This window comes from Pinus tabuliformis, chromosome J (genome assembly GCF_031772625.1).
Source record: "Pinus tabuliformis cultivar Carrire ecotype Pingquan chromosome J, CPIR1, whole genome shotgun sequence".
Lineage (NCBI taxonomy): Eukaryota > Viridiplantae > Streptophyta > Pinopsida > Pinales > Pinaceae > Pinus > Pinus tabuliformis.
Genome location: NC_142295.1, coordinates 749,643,302 through 749,662,131, shown reverse-complemented (window position 1 = coordinate 749,662,131; position 18,830 = coordinate 749,643,302). Strand labels below are relative to the sequence as shown.

At 34.5% G+C, this 18,830-nt stretch overlaps 1 protein-coding gene across 1 annotated transcript; it reads right to left on the bottom strand.

The window, feature by feature from the left end:
* Positions 1-1,553: 1,553 nt before the first annotated feature.
* On the bottom strand, positions 1,554-3,660 carry LOC149228897 (medium-chain-alcohol O-fatty-acyltransferase-like). The gene is made up of 7 exons (XM_089380897.1): positions 3,340-3,660; positions 2,637-3,218; positions 2,484-2,550; positions 2,304-2,386; positions 2,012-2,221; positions 1,787-1,924; positions 1,554-1,694 (listed from the first exon to the last, which is right to left on the bottom strand). Exons 1-7 carry the CDS (start codon positions 3,553-3,555, stop codon positions 1,554-1,556), a joined length of 1,437 nt encoding a protein of 478 aa, XP_089237023.1. The 5' UTR covers positions 3,556-3,660.
* Between the last annotated feature and the right edge of the window lie 15,170 nt (positions 3,661-18,830).

Sequence of the window (18,830 nt, the reverse complement as noted above, 5' to 3'; positions counted from 1 at the left end):
TGATTTCCATTACAGTAGTCTGGAATCTGGATTGTTCTAGAGAGTGTTGGTAATAGCTGGGCTTCGGGTCTAATCTTGGAACAAAACAAGGAATTGATTTCCATTACAGTAGTCTAATGCAGCTTTACTATGTCTTAAATATTAAGGTTTTCGTAGAACAATGCAAATTTCCTTTCTAGTACATCACTAATGTTGTATCATTTCTGACTTTCAATTAATGTACTTAACTAGTCAACTATAACAATAGTGTCTAATCCGAACAAAGAGCCAAGTGGATAACTTTCCAGTTCATAGTTAAATCTTCTTGGAGTGCAAGACCATTGAGTTACATACCATATTTTGACTAAACTCAAATAATAATCAACACAAAGTCTTTTAAGAAATAGCAAGCAACCTTTTACTGCAACTCATTCATAGTTAAATTCAAGGTTCACAATTAAAATCTTTACTCAAAAGAAATCATAACTCATAAGCAGTTCACTTATCTGTAATTCCTTAGCTGGTTAAGAGAACGTATCCACAGTTAAATTCAAGGTTCACAATTAAAATCTTTACTCAAAAGAAATCATAACTCATAAGCAGTTCACTTATCTGTAATTCCTTAGCTGGCTAAGAGAACGTATCCAGAATGAGGCTAATCCGCCCTTCCAATGGAACTGGAAATTGCGTCCAAGTTCCCCCCCTAACAGTCGCTGGATGTAACCTTTTAGTCTAAGTTCCTAGACCTCATGACCCTAGTCTAGTATGGAACTTTCAGAAAAATTTATCTAATTGGAGAATTTCAACTCCTCAAAACTAGCTCTGGAAAAACACTCTGGCAGTTTCATATATTCTTTTCCTTCTTCCTTTAGGTGGTTCCTCCTTCTCATGGCCAACCCCATGTTTGTCCCTCAGTAACTCTTTTATCTCCATGACAAGAAAAAATACTGGAAAACAACTACCTCCAACTGTTTCCCAAACTCTCTTGAGATCATTGTGAAATCTTCATTCTATTCCAATCTCTTAACCGTTTCCAAAATTACACATAAGAAATTCATTAATAATAATAACTGTAATTCCAATTTTTACTTCCACATCTAAAAGTGTTACATATTTTGTTATTTCAAAACTGTATTTGTAATACTCTTATGTACTAAAACTTAAAATTCTCGGAACTGATCTCTCAATAAGGAAAAGTAAATAACTATACATAATATATATATATATATATATATATATATATTATTTTACTAACAAATGCTAGATGTGTTTAAATCAGGTTTTATTTGTATCTCACACAACATTTAAATATAGATAAATATCGATAGATAAAGCAGTGAAGCACTAGAACATTATCACGAGCGCGGCCGAGTTCCTTTTATATTCAAGAGCTATTGTAGAGTAGTGTAATGCTGCGGGTTGAGAGCTAGTTTCGAATGAACAAACAATTATATTTATTAATTACCCTTATTATGTAATAGCTCCAAAGAACACTTCCCCAACGTGGGGGAGCAGGTTAGCATAGTCGAGTACACTGCCATCCCATCATTCAAAAATCAAAATACCAATAAATCTCAGATCCCGGCTGCTTCCTTCATCTCACGAAAACAATGAGCAAAGCACTGGGAGAGCAGGTCTGCATCTACATATCCTTTTGCAGCGATGACCTGCACCCTCAAACTACCCATGTAGCTTGTACTCGTCACCAGAAGCGCCTGTCGTGTTCCAATCGAATTGATCAGTGAAAATCACAAAATTATGACGCATTGATTCACACATAAAATAAAAAGAGAAGGTAATATCGAACCTGAGGAACACCCGAAACCGAGAAATATAGAGTTTTAACCTTATTTCCAGCGAGGGATATCTGTTCTCCCGGCCCGACCATGTTTGTCACTGCAAGCGTCGTATTTACCAGGGTTTTGTACATGCATTTAGCTGACGCCTATCACAACAACATTACATATCATAATTAACATTTCTTCTCTAATCTCTGCGAAAGATGATAATAATAATTGATGTAGTCATGTACCTGTGGTCCTTTCAATTTTGTTATATAGCCCAGTACTTTGCCCATTATGAAGATTGCAAACGACATTTTCTTTCTATCCAGATTTTCTTTGACCTTCCCAAGAATGTCCAGAGGATTATCCAACTTCTCCATCGGTATTCCAACATGTAAAAACCCAAAACGGTTTCCCCAAGCTGATCCACTTTTGGGTTTAAGCATCTGCTTCATGTCCTGCACTTTTCCATTTGTTACCTACAAAAGCAAACATAGTATTCGAACTATAACGACAGAAGTAAACTTCACTAAATTATACCTTGTTGCTGAACCTGGCTCTCGTGTTCATCAAGGCCAACGCCGTTAGTCTCAGCTTTTCTACTGCGCCAACACTGTGCTCGTCTGTATTGAAAATCTCGAAACTATTAGCAGTAGTTAGCCATTGAAAATACACAATGAGCAAGAGAAACGATTAATACAGATTTGGTCCCGGGACCACCAAGAGTAAGCCGCAGGTATCGTTGAAGTCCATAGAAAACCACGGCCATTATCACATCATTCACTGTCTGTAAAAACAATGCAAAGTTCAGCCAACAGAAATCCAGTTGCATAAAGTTTCAGAAACTAACAGTTTTGAATACTGATAAATTACCCCTCCAACGGACATTTTGATGCGTTGAATATCTTGCATTGTGAAACTGGCGGAAGCCGTGACTTTAGGCATCCACTCCACTCCAGGACCCCCCCGAATTGGCAACTCGCTATCGTCCATCCATTTCACTCTTAATAAACAGCTCATCAAATCGAGCAGTGTGTACCACATTATAAGCATAACGGTTAATAGCCGCTGGTATACATTATGAATGGTGAACCCACGGATTTGGGATTTCTGAGATTCTGGCAAGAGCTGTGTGCCTTCAGAAATAGGACGGCTGCAATTATCAGCCGTGGAAGAGCTGGCAAGCAATAAAGACATTAGAGAAAATCCATCTCCTAGCGTATGATGCAGGTTGATAATAACTGTCGCTGATGCCGCGCTGGTCTCGTAGTTGAGAAAATGAAACTCCCAGCGAGGACGAGAAGGAGGAAGCTGCCGGAGGTGCATATCGGAAATATAGTCATTCACATACTCAGTGTAGTCTTCAAGTCCAGGAGGAAAATTGGGAACAAAAACATGATCATTCACATCCACTTCCGTTTTCTCCCACTGGGCAACTCCCTTCTCATCCTGTGTCTGCGACCACAGGAAAATGCTCCTGGTTAGTTCAATATAGTAAAAACATAACAGTTATGGCTGTTCATTCACAAATCGTCCATAAATATAAAAAGTAGGAAAGAGTTGGAATATATCATACCATGATACAAGAGAATCGGGCGTTCTGAGGCAGCAGGATATCCCAGATGGCTTGCTTGGCGTGAGACACATCGATGGGATGGTCGAACTCTAAGATGGTATGCACACACGGTGAAAATTCTGCAGTGTTGAAAATGTACCCATTCGGACTTACAGGGGGTGTTAATTGGCATTTCACTGCGTCATATTCTGCCTCGGAATCACCGTGAAATCCCATGGCCACCGGCTGGAATGATTTGGGTGGATGCAGAGGAAAGAAAGTGTGAGAAGAAACGTAGGCAACGTGCAATCTCCACACCAAGGGTGAGCAAAAATGAAATCGATCAATGAATTTATAGGGTGATTGTGTGGAAATTATCTCGTGATCACAAATGAGGAACATGATTACATGGAATTATATTTCATAATAAGAAACCATTATATCAATTCGCAAATAGCATGTGCGTGACACTTAGCTGACCCAGCGCTAACTACATGGAGTTATTTCATCTAACAAACCAACCATTAATATTAATTCCCTCATAGCATGTGCCTGACCTATGAATTTATAGGGTGATATGTGTGGAAATTATCTCGTAATCACAAATGAGGAACATGATTACATGGAGTTATTTCATAATAAGAAACCATTATTATTAATTCCCTCACAGCATGTGCCTGACACTTGGCTGACCTAGCGCTAATTACATGGAGTTATTTCACCTAACAAACCAACCATTAATATTAATTCCCTCAGAGCATGTGCCTGACCTGAACTATGCTAGGTCAGCTAAAGTGTCAAGACATGCCATAAGGAAATTAATGGTGTTGGCTAAGTGAGTGACATGCTGTAAAGGAATTAATGGTGTTGGTTAAGTCAGTGACATGCTATAAGGGAATTAATGGCGTTGTCAATAATGGTTTTGGAGTTTGTGATGGTGTTTTTTTGGGATTTTTTTTGAATTTGATTAAATAATGTGTTAAATTAATTTTTATTATTAATTTTCTTTCGAGGTAAAGATTATGTATTGAGTATTTATTGACTAATAATAAAGTGTAATTTTTAAATTATTTTTTTATTTTTACAATTTATTTTATTGATATTTATATTTTATGGGATTAATTGTCAATTTTCAAATGTTATTATCCAATGTCTCAAATAAAGAGCCAAGAGTATATGGGTCATATTATATTTTGTTTTTATTTTTATTGCATTTCATAATTGAATGAGGCATTTCATAATTAAGTAGTTGATACATTTCTTTATTCGAAAGTGGCAAAATAATTTTTATATTAATCAAAAATCCAAAAGTACGTAGGTTAGATCTTGTTTTTCTTTGTTTTTATTGCATTCCATAATTAAGTGAGATATTTCGTAGTTAAGTAATTAATACATTTCGTTATTCAAATGTGGCAAAATATATTTTATATTAATTAAAAATCCAAGATGACATCATATTTTGTTTATGTTTTTATTGTATTCCATAATTGAGTGACATATCTCATTATTAAGTGATTGATACATTTCTTTATTCAAAGGTGGCCAAATAATTTTTATATTAATTAAAAAATAATATTAAAATTAATATGAAAAATGTTTAATAATTTTCTAATCTCCACCGTAAATAAATAAAAAATTAAGGTTAATATTTTTATATTTTTAAATTTATATATTTATTATCACTAAATATGTTTACTATTATATATTTACTTAACGTAGTTATAACATTAATATTTCAAAAAGCATCAAAAACCATATACTACAAGTAACTATTTCTAAATAATGCATTGTATTATTTCATAATTTTTTAAATTAATATGTATATTAAATGATGATTTTTTTTTTTTAAATAAATTGAAACAAATCCTACCCAAAGATACATTTTACAACTACATTTCAAAGCATAATTGCTATTTCTTTTAATATATCACAATAATGATCAAATAGTTTCATTATTATTTTAAAAGGGGCACCGAAAAGCTACTATGTAACACTTGCTTTAAATGTGATTTTGAAATCAAGATTTTGAGTTTTGAAAAAAATTAGAACATTTAAATTTGTGGATAATTTCAATCAATCTTTATCATATTTTGGACAAATTCAATTAAATAAATATACAAAGAGTGGTTTTTAAGTTTTGCCATAATCATTTTTTTTAATGTTTTTTTTTGTATGATACAAAAATACAACTTTGGATATTCCAAGGGTGAAGCCCTGCCCCCTTAAGGAACCCTAGAGGGTTATTATAGGTATACTGGCTTTCCTTGAATAACAGTGACGAGTCAACAATTTCATACTTGATATTTTGAGTTTTATATATTTGTCAAATATTAATTTTTCTTTTTAATTATTATCTAAAATCTAGATAATAAAATTCTATACCTACTTAACAATTATTCTATACCTACCTAACATAATTGTGATTAAATAAAAGACATCCATTAACCACCTAACACAATTGTGATTAAATAAAAGACATCCATTTTGCTTAGAAATTCATCATAGTTTCTTGATATTAAAAATGTTCAAAATTCTAGCGGTGCTTCAACAAATTAAAAAAACATAAATAAATAATGTTTAAATTTTTTACTCTATAAAATAGATTTAAAATACCAAAAATAAAAGACATCCATTTTGCTTAGAAATTCATCATAGTTTCTTGATATTAAAAATGTTCAAAATTCTAGGGGTGCTTCAACAAATTAAAAAAACATAAATAAATAATGTTTAAATTTTTTACTCTATAAAATTGATTTAAAATACCAAAACATGTTCTCTGGAACGTCAAATTCAGGATGATACTTTGTAACAGTTTGTGTGTTTCCAAATAATTTAATCGTCATTTAAATGTTCAACTATTTCCCGAGAGCTTCGTACAAAAATGATAGTTCTTGGTTTCCTCGTTTTTGAATTCATTAATGGAATTACTATCAAAGTTGGTACATGGTTTTATTTTTAACGGATTTGGTGATAATGATTTGACTTAACTTTATTAATGGATTTGGGATTAATGTGTTTTAGGTTTAATTTTATTAATTATTTCGTTATTACCAAATTTTTATTAATTACATTTTTGTTTAGGTAGGATCTTCAATGGATTTGGGATTAATGTGTTTTAGGTTTAATTTTATTAATTATTTCGTTATTACCAAATTTTTATTAATTACATTTTTGTTTAGGTAGGATCTTCTCATTTTGGAGTTTTCACATCTCTGTTATTCACCCCATTTCCAAGAGAGGGTAGTACAACTTCATTTCCACAGCCATTGCCACTTGAGCTACCCCAATACGAACATTACATTTTTACATTTTAGTAGTGAGGTATTTTATATTTTAATTTTAATCTAATTGGATTAGGTTAAAATTAAAACTAAAAATATTTATATTAAAAAAATTACAAATTTATGTCCAAGTAAAAGAAATGTATTTTTTAAAAGGAAATTGAGATTTATATTTTTAAATTAAGATTAAAAATAGAAAAAAAATGTTAAATTTATTACATAATCATGATAATGATAATAAAGATTTATTTTTGTCTATAAGGTCTTGGATAGGATAGACCATGCTTGAGTGTTGTGTTAATGCACTTTTTGATGTGAAATTATAGGTTCAATTCCCGTTAAGGTGATATATTGGAGATGATGAAGATGTAGTCTCACCAAACTTACAAAATAATAATAATAATAATATAGATTTACTTTTAATTATAACATGGAAAAAGATAAATCAAGATTTATATTTTAGAATTAAGATTAAAAATAAAATAATAAAAAGATTTTAAATTTATATAATCATGATAATAATAATAAAGATTTACTTTTAATTATAAGATGAAAAAAATATACTTAATTTAATTTATAATGAGAAAAATACTTAAAAACTTATTTATGTTAACAAATTATTGATGAAATTAAATAATAATAAAAAATTCTCAATTGACCATAAATAAAAATTCTCAATTGAGTAATGAGGTAATTAATAATGTACATGACAACATCTAAAACATAGATAGTGAGGTGATTAATAATGTACATGACAACATCTAAAACATAGATAGTAGAACCATCTTAAACTTTAATATATCAAATTACTAGAGACATATCAAATATATTAACTGGAGCAATCTAATTATTCAAGATTTTTTCCTTTCTCATCCATATCCGGCCATACTATTTTTGGCTAGCTTGGAAAAGATCCTTGGGAAAAGGCAAAAACGTCCGCTACTTTTTGGCCAGTAGGGAAAAGATCCTTGGGAAAAGGCAAAAACGTCCAAAGAGTACTGCTTTAGTATTGTCAGGCCGGGCAGTTGCTTTGCAGATTTCGATTGGAGGCAGAGCGTGGTGGCAGGGTGGGAGCTTTTGATGCTTTTGATTGAGATTTGCAGTACAGGCAGGCAGATCACATGGAGAAGAGGGAGGTCACATGGCGAGCAGGTACGTGAAGAAGTGAACGGACCGCACAATGAAGCAACTTGGATAGCGTTCGTGAGATAAGCCTGCGGTAGGCCTGGGTTGCACAACGTCCTCAAGTGACTGCAAAGTTTTTCCACGGGTTTGTAGTTGGAATTGTCCGTGTGATGAGATTGGTTTGTCGTTGTAGTGGACGGTGCGATGAAATTGGTTTGCATGAGCATGCTAACCGCAGGTTACAACGAGCTCTGTAATGCGAACCAGAGAAGAGTGGAGACGGAACGGTTGAGACGGGCGTAGCCTAACCTGGTGTGAAGTCCCATCTTGGTGGAGCCAGAGTTGTTGTATATCATTGTATTGGTATAGGTGTTTAGTTTGATATTGAATTCGTATTTATATCAGTATAGATTTATTTTAATTATCAATATAGTTAATTACCAAGGATCAAATTTTTTGATGTTGAAAATTTTTCTAGCGTAAATTTAAATAAAATGTTTGCACGTCAACAAATTTGATATATGTATATATAAAGAGGTTACTTATTAATTTTTGGTGGTTTATGATGCATTTTTGAATATATAAAATAGATGAAATTTTATTTGGTGGTTTATTTATGGTTACCATTTCTATTTATTATGGACAAAGAGTGAGATTATTGATATTTTATTATATTTTTAATTAAACAACCCAATTACTTTTATTGAATTTTGTTTTTTATTAAATATTTTATTGATGGTTGATATTGAGTGAAACATTTTTATTTGTCTTTAGTATGGTCATTGAGAATAAGATTATTGACATTGAGAGTACCATTATTGATGTTATATAAGAGTTTTAACTAAATAAGTATACTCATTTTTGTTTTTTATTTGATTTGATTTTTTTTTAATATTTTTTTTTTGAAAATGACACTGGCAACTCCAAATTGAATAGGGACACATTTACACGTCTATTTCATACTGGGCTATAAAATAACCCTAGTCTCAGCTCAATCATGTTATATAGAGATATTAGGCTATAAATCATCCATCACACAGATTTCATGTACTTGTGTTGCATTTATATAATGTTATGTATAGAATATTAGGCTATGAGCCATCCATCACACATAGTTCATGTATTTGTATTGATGATGCATGGTTATTTGATTCAGGTGGCTCCAGAGACACACACAGGACAAAGAAGGCTTATGGAAGCTCAAAAATCAAAGTGATAGGAATGATTTCGAACCAAGACCAAAGCGTATATCTTGTCGTCCTGATCGCAACGGTGCAAACAGTTCGTAAATCCGAGCTCGTATGAGGGAGAACAAGCCAGTCAAAGTTTTGGTTGATTTATGCTAACTCCGCATGCTTAATAGACACACAATTTGGAAGTTTTCTAGCGACCGGAATTCGACCAACTCCAGCCAGATTCCGGGCGAATTTGTGGCTTTTTTAATTTCTCTCCTTCTGTCCTCTTTCGAATTTTCAAAAAATGGCTAATTGTTGTTAAATAAAACAAATAAATTTATATATGAGGTGGCGGGCCACCACCCTTGCCACCCCCAAACTACATTAAAAATTTTGATTATTAAAGGGCCGACGAGCCATGACCCCCACCGGCCCAACTGCAGCAACCAAAATTTAATGTTAATTTGGGTCGGCAGCCATTACCCCGCCGAACCCTCCCTCACCACCACACACCATACATAAAACTATATGGGGTGGGCGGGCCACCTCCGGTGGACCCGAACCACACCCCCAAACCTCCAAACCATATGTTGTATTAAGAGAGGCTGGTAGGAGTTGAACCCACGGTCGGCGGGAGGGTCGGCTAGCTCACGCGGCGGCCCCATAAGGTGGCATACAACCAACCAAACACGCCACATTAAATACGCCCCCATGTCACGGCCCATCAAACAATTAATGCGCCAACGACCATTCCTTAAACAACAACCAACCAATCGTATGCCATTTAAAAAAAATCTGTGCCCAATTTTTAAAACAAAAAAAACTATAATGTATTAAAAAGGGAGGGGTGGGGTTTGACTACCCGACCCCCCCTCAACTAATTTCGATTTTTACTACAATGCCAAATGGTCCTCATTGGATAATCCGCCCGAAATTTATATAAAAACCTCATTTGTCAGTGTGCCTAGGAGGATGTAAGAGATAGTAGCGTGCACATAAATCAAGGCACAAATTTTTAATTAATTTATTTGCAAGTGGAACCATGAGCCTAGAGAAGAGGCAGGAGGAATGATGATTGGGCGAAATCCTCAGGAGGGTGAAATTTTTGCAATGTCCAAATTGGACAAAGTTTATGTTGATCTTACACCTCTCAACGACATGAACCCGATGGCGCAGCTAGTTTCCTGATTTGAGCAGCAGATTTTTAGAGGACCCAAAGGAAGGAATCTTTGAGGAATCTAGGGGGAATCTAAAAGATTCTTGAAGCCCTAGATTTTCATTTTCTCAGAATTCATAAATTTGACAGTTAAGTTTGCACTATTCGATGCCACAAATCTGATGGTGCATTCAGATTTTCTATTTGATCATTTTATTTTTCGGCCACTTTCCAAAGTGGAGTGCAGGTGTCAACATTCAACGTGCGAGAAGTGATTCCATGAGATTCAACGCAATGAGATTGATGGTATGGCTAGCTTCAGTAGTTTGACATCCCTTTCTTCAGATGGCCCCAGGATGTGAGGTATATGTAGTGTGTTCATGTACTTCTTTGCTATGCATTGCGCTGCACAGATCCCTGTTTGATGTTTAATGTGGGATCTTGTTTTCTTACACTATTACATAAATGGGAGTTTTAAGACAATATTTGAGACAATTTTTGGCTGAATTGTCTTAACTTGAGACAAAAAAAAACTTGTGTATTGTCTTAAATATTGTTTTTAAGCGGGTGTCTCAAAAATTATTGTCTTAAAGATTATTGTCTTAAAAATTTGTCTCTTAGGAGACAATTTCATTTATGTCTCTCTTGAGACAATTTCATTTTTGTCTCTCTAGAGACAACACTTGGATTAGAGACAATATGTCTTTAATACTAGCTATTGTCTCTCTAGAGACAATAATTTTTTTATTTAAAGATCACTTTTGTCTGTCTAGTGACAATATAAAACAATGAATCCAGAAATATCTCACCATTGAAATAAATCGATATAAAGAATATTTAAGTAAAAATAAACTACAAAACCGTTGATTAATTCATGTTAGTGCACAGTGGAATCGAACCACCAACCTCCTGCTTGTAAGGTAGGTGCTCTTCCATTGAGCTAGCACACTTTAAAGAATTACGTGAAGAGTTATGGCAATCCTGAAAACTACATTTATAGCCATTGATTTAAACCAAAAAAAAAAAATCTCGCAGATGATCTATAATATTTATAAAAACTATAATCATGCAAACCATATTTTTAACTTACTAAAACTAGCAATTTCTCCAAAAGGTGCAAAGAGAGGCGGATTATATCTCTAGCAAAAAAATTCAAAATCTTATATTAGTATACCCAGGGGACAACCCCAATCCCGAGGGAGAAAGAGACAATGTAAACCTGTACAAAGAAAACACAAATGAAATTATACAAAACTTCAACATAACAAAGACATCAATGTAATAATGTAAATTTCAGTAAGTTATTTACCAACTGAACATGGATCTTACCAACAAACTTGTGACCGCCAAAATACTGGTGAATGTTACAAGATGTGACTCTCCCGCTAGGTGGCTCTGGATGATGTCAGGATACACCAAGAACTCATCTTTAGCATTTCAATCTTCCAAAGATTATTATAGAATCTAATGTATGTCAAAAGCCCATTTTCTAATAAGTTGATGATAATCTATTATGATTCTATTCATCATACTAGTAACAGAGAGATAGCATCGTGAGAGTTTGATTACTTTTAAATAAAAGGCAAGGCCAACCAGGAAAAGACAAACAACCATCCCTGCAGAGGAGATCTGTTGAAATCATTAAAAATATTATGTGAGATATTTAAACAAAATAGCACTCGTCATGTCATATCTAAAAAAATTGAATTGACTAAGTTAAACGATCCTCTTCTAAATAGGTTGTTTACTCACCATAAGAAGGATATGTCTACCAGCTTTGTCAATCAACATAGCACTGACAGCGATCATAACAACCTATACATAAACAATCCAACAACTTTCACATGATTAAGATGAGGAACAATAAACCTTTTATTAGAGTGAAACATTCCTAGCATGCATTGCAATTATTAGTGGCTCAGGATCAGAAAGCAACTTGAATAGCACCAAGTCCAAGGGTTGCAACATTAGTAGATGAAATTCTTGTTTTAAATGATAAAACATTGAAATCAATACGGATTTTCTTAAGCATGTGATAGAAAATAAGAATTAAAATCAAGAGAAGGGCCATAAAGATCACATGAATGATCTGAGTTCTCAGTTAAAAATTAAAACCCTCTAATTATGAAAGGCTATAAAGCTACAAAAAGGATTCCTTATGTTTAACTCCCATCCAAATTAGAAGTCCATGATGCCAATATATATTTTGCAATTACTTCATGTTTTTACCAATAGAACAATATGAATCCATATCACAAGTACCATACTTTCTAACAAGAAGTTGATGGTAAACTCACCAGCAAACTTAAAAATGGAACTGTTGTAAAACATAATACCATTGATTCCACTCAAATGTTGTAAAAGAAACAGCGTAATGCCAATCTGCATATAATAAATACAACGCAAGGATACTTTACTTTTGTAATCATATTCTTGCCAAGTAAGCAATAAAATAGCAACCAGTTTATGCAAATTCACCAGCACACACAAAATCATCTTAGTCCTGGTGATGAACCACATTGTGTGATTCAAAATGAGTCGACTAGAAAACTATCTGTGCGATTTATCCAAAAAAAAAAATTATAAACATTATGAATCGCAGAATCTTGCACTCAGAAAAATCATATAAGTCTATCATATTCTAACTATGTAAACATATTACTTACAGTGAGAGGCATTGCATGTTTTCTTTCAAAGATCTCAGAAAACTTTATTCTGGGTTGTTGATTCCCTGTCTCCACTACACTCTGGAAGGAAAAAATATTCAGATTAGTGACAAATATGACTTTGATGGGAAATGCATATACACTGTTATATGCAAAAAATTCAGATTGTAAGCTGAAAAAAACTCAAAACAAAACAAGCTAAAACTCCATTGGAACAATATCAAATATCCATGACTCAGCAACTACACGTGACTGATAAGCAATCAGTCAAGAAGGGAACAATAGAAACATATATGAATTTGACATGGAAAATGATAAAAATGTAGTTGTTCTGAAATGTTATTTGATTTCAACAGCTTCTAGGGTAACATCAACCTGACTGCCTCTAAGAGCTTGCAATGAGGCTTCAAAATCTTCATTACCAATTTTAGCCTGCACTCATAAGAACATTAAATTTGATATTAATATTTCACATAGCATGACATATGGTGACAAGTTTAACATGGTTAACACCAACTCAGTCAATTGACAAACATAAAGTTCATTATCAAAAACTTACCAGCCATCTTGGAGATTTCGGGATAAAAAATAACCCTAGAACCAAAAGAGCACAAGGAACTACACCTGCACAAACACAAAATAATGGGAAAATAAACATTTCTCCAAAGCTTCAAATCTAATCAACACGGAAAGAGTAGACTCTGGGATAAAAGCAAGGTTCCCACTTGGAAAGAAGATCAGATAGAGAGAAAAAAACATAGAGGAAATATGATTTTAAATAGTTATCAATTAGAATGCAAATATTGTTAAGAAACTTGGCCAAATGAGAGGCATAATAACATCTGGGAAGCACAATTGAGTGAGGACGGCCAATCACTACTTAAAGCAGTTATAACGTTCATCTAAACTGGCCCTTCAACTGCAAATTCATATCTATTAACAAGAAACATTCCCTTCATTCAAGTAAAACTAATCTCCAACATCCAACACAACTGAAAATGGAACTTACCTGCAACGACTAGAGCCCTCCAACCAAGGAACAACCCAAACAGATATGCCAGCATGATACCAATTGCCATAGAAAGCTGTTGCAAAATAGCCACTTAGTCATTTTTGCTTAAAATCTTTAATTTTCTAGAAACTTGTGTGATTTTAGTGAAGTTATGACAACTGTGTTTTTGTCACCTAGATTATGAAGATATCAGATCTATTTCATCTTATGGCATCGTTTGACCCTGACGAAAGAAAAGCGACATCGTTAATACATATTGTCATAATTATTGGATCTCTCGGCATAAATATCTACAAGAGCAATAATTTCACAGTGGAAATTATAGGCTCATTGTACCAAGGTTTTTGTTTGATCACGTTCATTGCTCATCAATCCTATTCCTTCCTCCCCATCAAGCAAAGCAAAGGAGCCATGAAGGACATTGTGTTTTCCTCTGTCATGTTTTACCTTCAAGAAGTGAAAGCGTGAAAGCTTTTGATCAGAGTATTTTATTAGCAGAACTGAGATGCTGTTGAAATCACCTCATTAAACTCAGATCTTGGATCTCTCAAGAAAAAAAATGGTTCTCCTAAAAGACTTGAAGCTATCTTGTCCAATAAAGTTCTTTTTGGATACCTTACATGTGGCACTACCCTAGCTATAACAACTCATCATATACAACTCAACATCCTTCATGACCTTTTTACAAGGTGTAGAAGCTTCTGCAAAATTATGATAGTATTGTAGTCTTGTTCACAATCGAAGTTGTGAACAAGACAATCAAATAACTTATCCTTTGAAGAATTATCTATTATGAAGAATCTACAGGGATCTTCAGTTATAAACAAAAATTTTGCAGCAATTTGGATAAGAGATGCAACACACCTGAAGATTCCATGTTGAAGAACAGTTAAGATGAAGAAAGTTCATAAGATTGTGGAACAGTCTCTTTTGAGGCAACTCTCACCTTAAAATCAGAGGTGCCTTCAAGAAGTATCTGCAGGGCACCCTGATTTTGATATCTGGATCTTATGTAGAATAGTGTTATAAACACCTGAATGCAAAAGATCTTTCCTCACTATGGATCAGTTGCCTCATGACTTAAGGCCAGATGATCACCTTAAGACGAAGCTATAAAATCTTTGGATTAATAGTAGGTTGTTGATGGTTGCATTCTCGATATTCAAAGGGAACTATGAATTTTGGATACAGCTATTGATGTTGTCTATCCAACAAGATGATGATCCTCTCCTTCACCAATCATATGCCTTGATTCGAAGACAATTTACGGATAGCTACTCATTAATATAGTATTATCTACACAGATTATCCTCCTCAGTATCTGGCATAATAAATTCCTTTAATTCTACACACACTGGTACTCATGATATATCATAAATGCTGAGGGATAGGTGTTACTCTGTCTTTGGGGCCTTTAGTGTGCCCTCTTCTTTTGTAAATCTAGGGAGAATCTAGCCATTTCCATCAAAGGCATATTCCCATTCATTTTTTAGGTGGAAGCTAGAATATAGAACTAGGCAACGACTTTAACACCACCTTCATTGATCATTTGATAACTGAACTTCTTGTGCATCAAAGGGGTGTAGTGTACCTCTGCTAACAATTTCTATCTGCATAATCTCTATTCATCTATGTCTCCTCAGTGTACAGTCTCGATAATATAATTTCTACGTTGTTGTATACATTGATCTCAGCTTCATTCATATACAGTAATCTCAGTTGATCTCTCCACTTTATGTAAGTATACTCTCGGCATTCTTGTATATATGGAATGATCTCGGCACAACAAACTTGGTGTATAATCTTCTTTATAGCTCACATTACCCTTGGTTCGATACTCAACTTTATGACACTTTCTCCTCGCTCTCTGGTATGGAACAATCATAGTATATTATATCGTTGTTGCAGCAGTTTAATGGATGACTCAGTTACATTTTTGCTACAAGGATCTTTGCACATCAACTATGTCTCATTTCTCTCTCGTCTATACTCCTAGGAGAGTATCTCTTGATGAGGTTCTCACTGAAGACAGAAACAATATCGACATAAGAATATTAATATGGTATTACTGAGTATTGAATGATGTAACTAAGTAAAGGAGAAGATTTACAGGACATTCTCTGATGATGCTCAAAATTCAACCTTGGCACAGTTGCAAAAACCTCTACATCCATAACCAAATCAGAGAAGGGAATCCTCTCCTGCAGCAGTAGTTGTATTCATACAGGGAATCTGGATAAAGGCATTACCTCCGACATGATAACCTAGGGGACAACCCCAATCCCAAGGGAGAAAGAGACAATGTAAACCTGTACAAACAAAACACAAATGCAATTATACAAAACTTCAACATAACAAAGACATCAATGTAATAATGTAAATTTCAATAAGTTATTTACCAACTGAATGTGGAGCTTACCAACAAAATTGTGACTGCCAAAATACTAGTGAATGTTACAAGATGTGACTCTCCCGCTAGGTGGCTCTAGATGATGCTAGGATACACCAAGAACTCATCTTTAGCATTTCAATCTTCCAAATATTATTATAGAATCTAACGTATGTCAAAGCCCATTTTCTAATAAGTTGATGAGCATCTATTATGATTCTATTCATCATACTAGTAACAGAGAGATAGCATTGTGAGAGTTTGATTACTTTTAAATAAAAGGCAAGGCCAACTAGGAAAAAACTAACAGCCATCCCTGCAGAGGAGTGTTTGGTCAATTTAGTGATGTCTAAATTGCAACTTTTAAATGTCAACCCGGGGCTCGTAAGCTGATGAAGTGATGGGTACTGTATGTACTTAGGCAACTATTTCTTAAGTTTTTGTCGTTTTTAACTTTTTAAGTTTGTTTTCAAGTCTATTTCTCCTACAGTGATGTGATGGAAATGAAATAAAGTGAGTGAGGTGTGTGTGATTGTGATGAGTTCTAGATGATTTCTTAAAGCTTAAAAAGTAATCTACAAGAAAGCTTTGAACAACAACTGAAATGAAATTAACTCTTAAAGAAAAATGAAAGCATCAAATAAAAGACTAATGACCTTGGCCCAGTGTCTATGTTGCTGCCAGAAAATGAAGTTAAAAATGACATCTACATTAACTTAAAAACAAGAGCAACTACTTTAATTCTTCAATGAAATCTCAAGCAATGTACAATCTAAGTGACAAATCACACTACTTAATTTTCCTTTAACCTTTCTGCCTTTAGATGGATTGATCATATAAGAAAGAGTTATAAGTGAGTTAGCAATGTGAGTCTTAAACAAAATAACCAAGCTGTGTTAGTGATATTTTGGTCCTCGATAAAGATATTGAATTATAAAGAAGAGACCATCAACAAGTAAACAACTTGATTAGTAAACAATTATGCAACTTAAAGAAATGATAACAAAGAAATATAGGCTGCAAACAAAGAAGGTCAGCACCATTAGACAAGATGATCACAAGTATCACTAGCTGTGAAAAAGAAAGAAAAGAAATTGTCCTGGGCATCTAAGCAATCTGAAAAAAACACATTGATCAGTCATGGAAAAGTGCAGAAATATAAATGGACAGAATTCAAGTTATATACAGCTATTGTACATGATCAAAACGTAGTAAGCAAAAGCATTCTGTACAACTATTATACAAAAGCTGATAAGAAGGAATGCATGAAATGAAAACCACTGTACAGGCCTTAAGTAAACAGGGGCCCTCTGCCTACTCCAGCCAGCTCAAAAGATCACTTAAACGCTCAAATGGAGAACAGTGTTCTCATATATTACGTAGCAAAAGTAAAAGTTACAGTGGGGTTCAATATTACATAACAGCAGCTAGCTAATCAACGTTCAAATACACTTTATTTATAGCAGAAAAACCAAACTAACTTAATCACAAACTACGCTATTCTAACAACTGTGTGAAGAACACGTAATCTAGCACAGTCCACGGATTTAGGCAACGGTCGAGGTGGGTATTAAATCTCTGGTTGGATTCATGTTCCCCATCATCTGCGTGGTTGAGGAAGAGGCCAGCTGTGCTTCACGTGCTCTAAACCGAACACGCAGAGCCGTGCCACCGTCAATTACCTTCGTTTGACCAAAATTGTCCCCTCGTTGACCATGGGTGTTTACGACTGTTATGGCTGAGCTGGAAGGACACACACCATGTCCTTAGTGCCACGAACTTGCCCATGTGGCCCTTCTGACCAGAGGACACCTGGATCATGCCGTTTAAGAAAATAGCTGCGGAAACTGGGATCAGCTGCGGAAACTGGGATCAGCTGCGAAAACTGCAGGTTTTGAACCAAAATTCTAATCCAACAACACAGTCATTAGCATAATTAATAAACCATGTAAAAGTCCTATAATACAATGATTTAAGCAAATTGATGAAGGAAATGAGTGATAAAGGAAGGAAATGAATGGAAAAGGAGGCTGAGAGGATGTGAAAAGGAGTGCAGGTCTGAGGCTCAACATACCCCCACTGTGAGGATGTTGCATGTCCTCATGCAACCAAAACTTTGTCAGTTTTTTTCAGTCCATGTGCTCAGATGCTTCTGCCAAAACATCCAGCCTTCTCCTTTTTCTCCTTGTTGCCAAAATTGTCCTTGGTTTTCTGACTAAGCACTTGAATTTCAAATTGATTAAGGCCCTGCTCAATTTCTTGCATTTTCTCTTTAGTTTCCTGTTCTTCTTCTGCCAGAGCCCAAGGTGAAGCATGGTGTTGTCATGGACAATCTTGTCCACCTTGCTTTGTTCTTTCAATGCTTCATTCTCCTGTCTAATATGCCGGTTCAGGACTTCTAGCTCAAATACCTCTTGTTTTAGAGAGTGGACTTGTTCCTCAAGAGGCAATATTGTGCTTGGACCGGCAACAGATTGCTCCAAGGTCTCCAAATAATTATATGCCTCTTGCTGGTCAGGGTCAATGTCAGGTGTTTGTCTTGGCCTAAATTCAAATTCTTGAAGACTGCTTTCTCTTTCTTGCTGGAAGGGACTTTCTTCTCGTGGAGGACTTGGCTCAATATCTAGCTGGATTGGAGTCTTTTCAGGTGTGCCCAAATCAATGAAATGTGACTGCTTTTCTTTAGTCACACTCTTCTTTTCTATAAG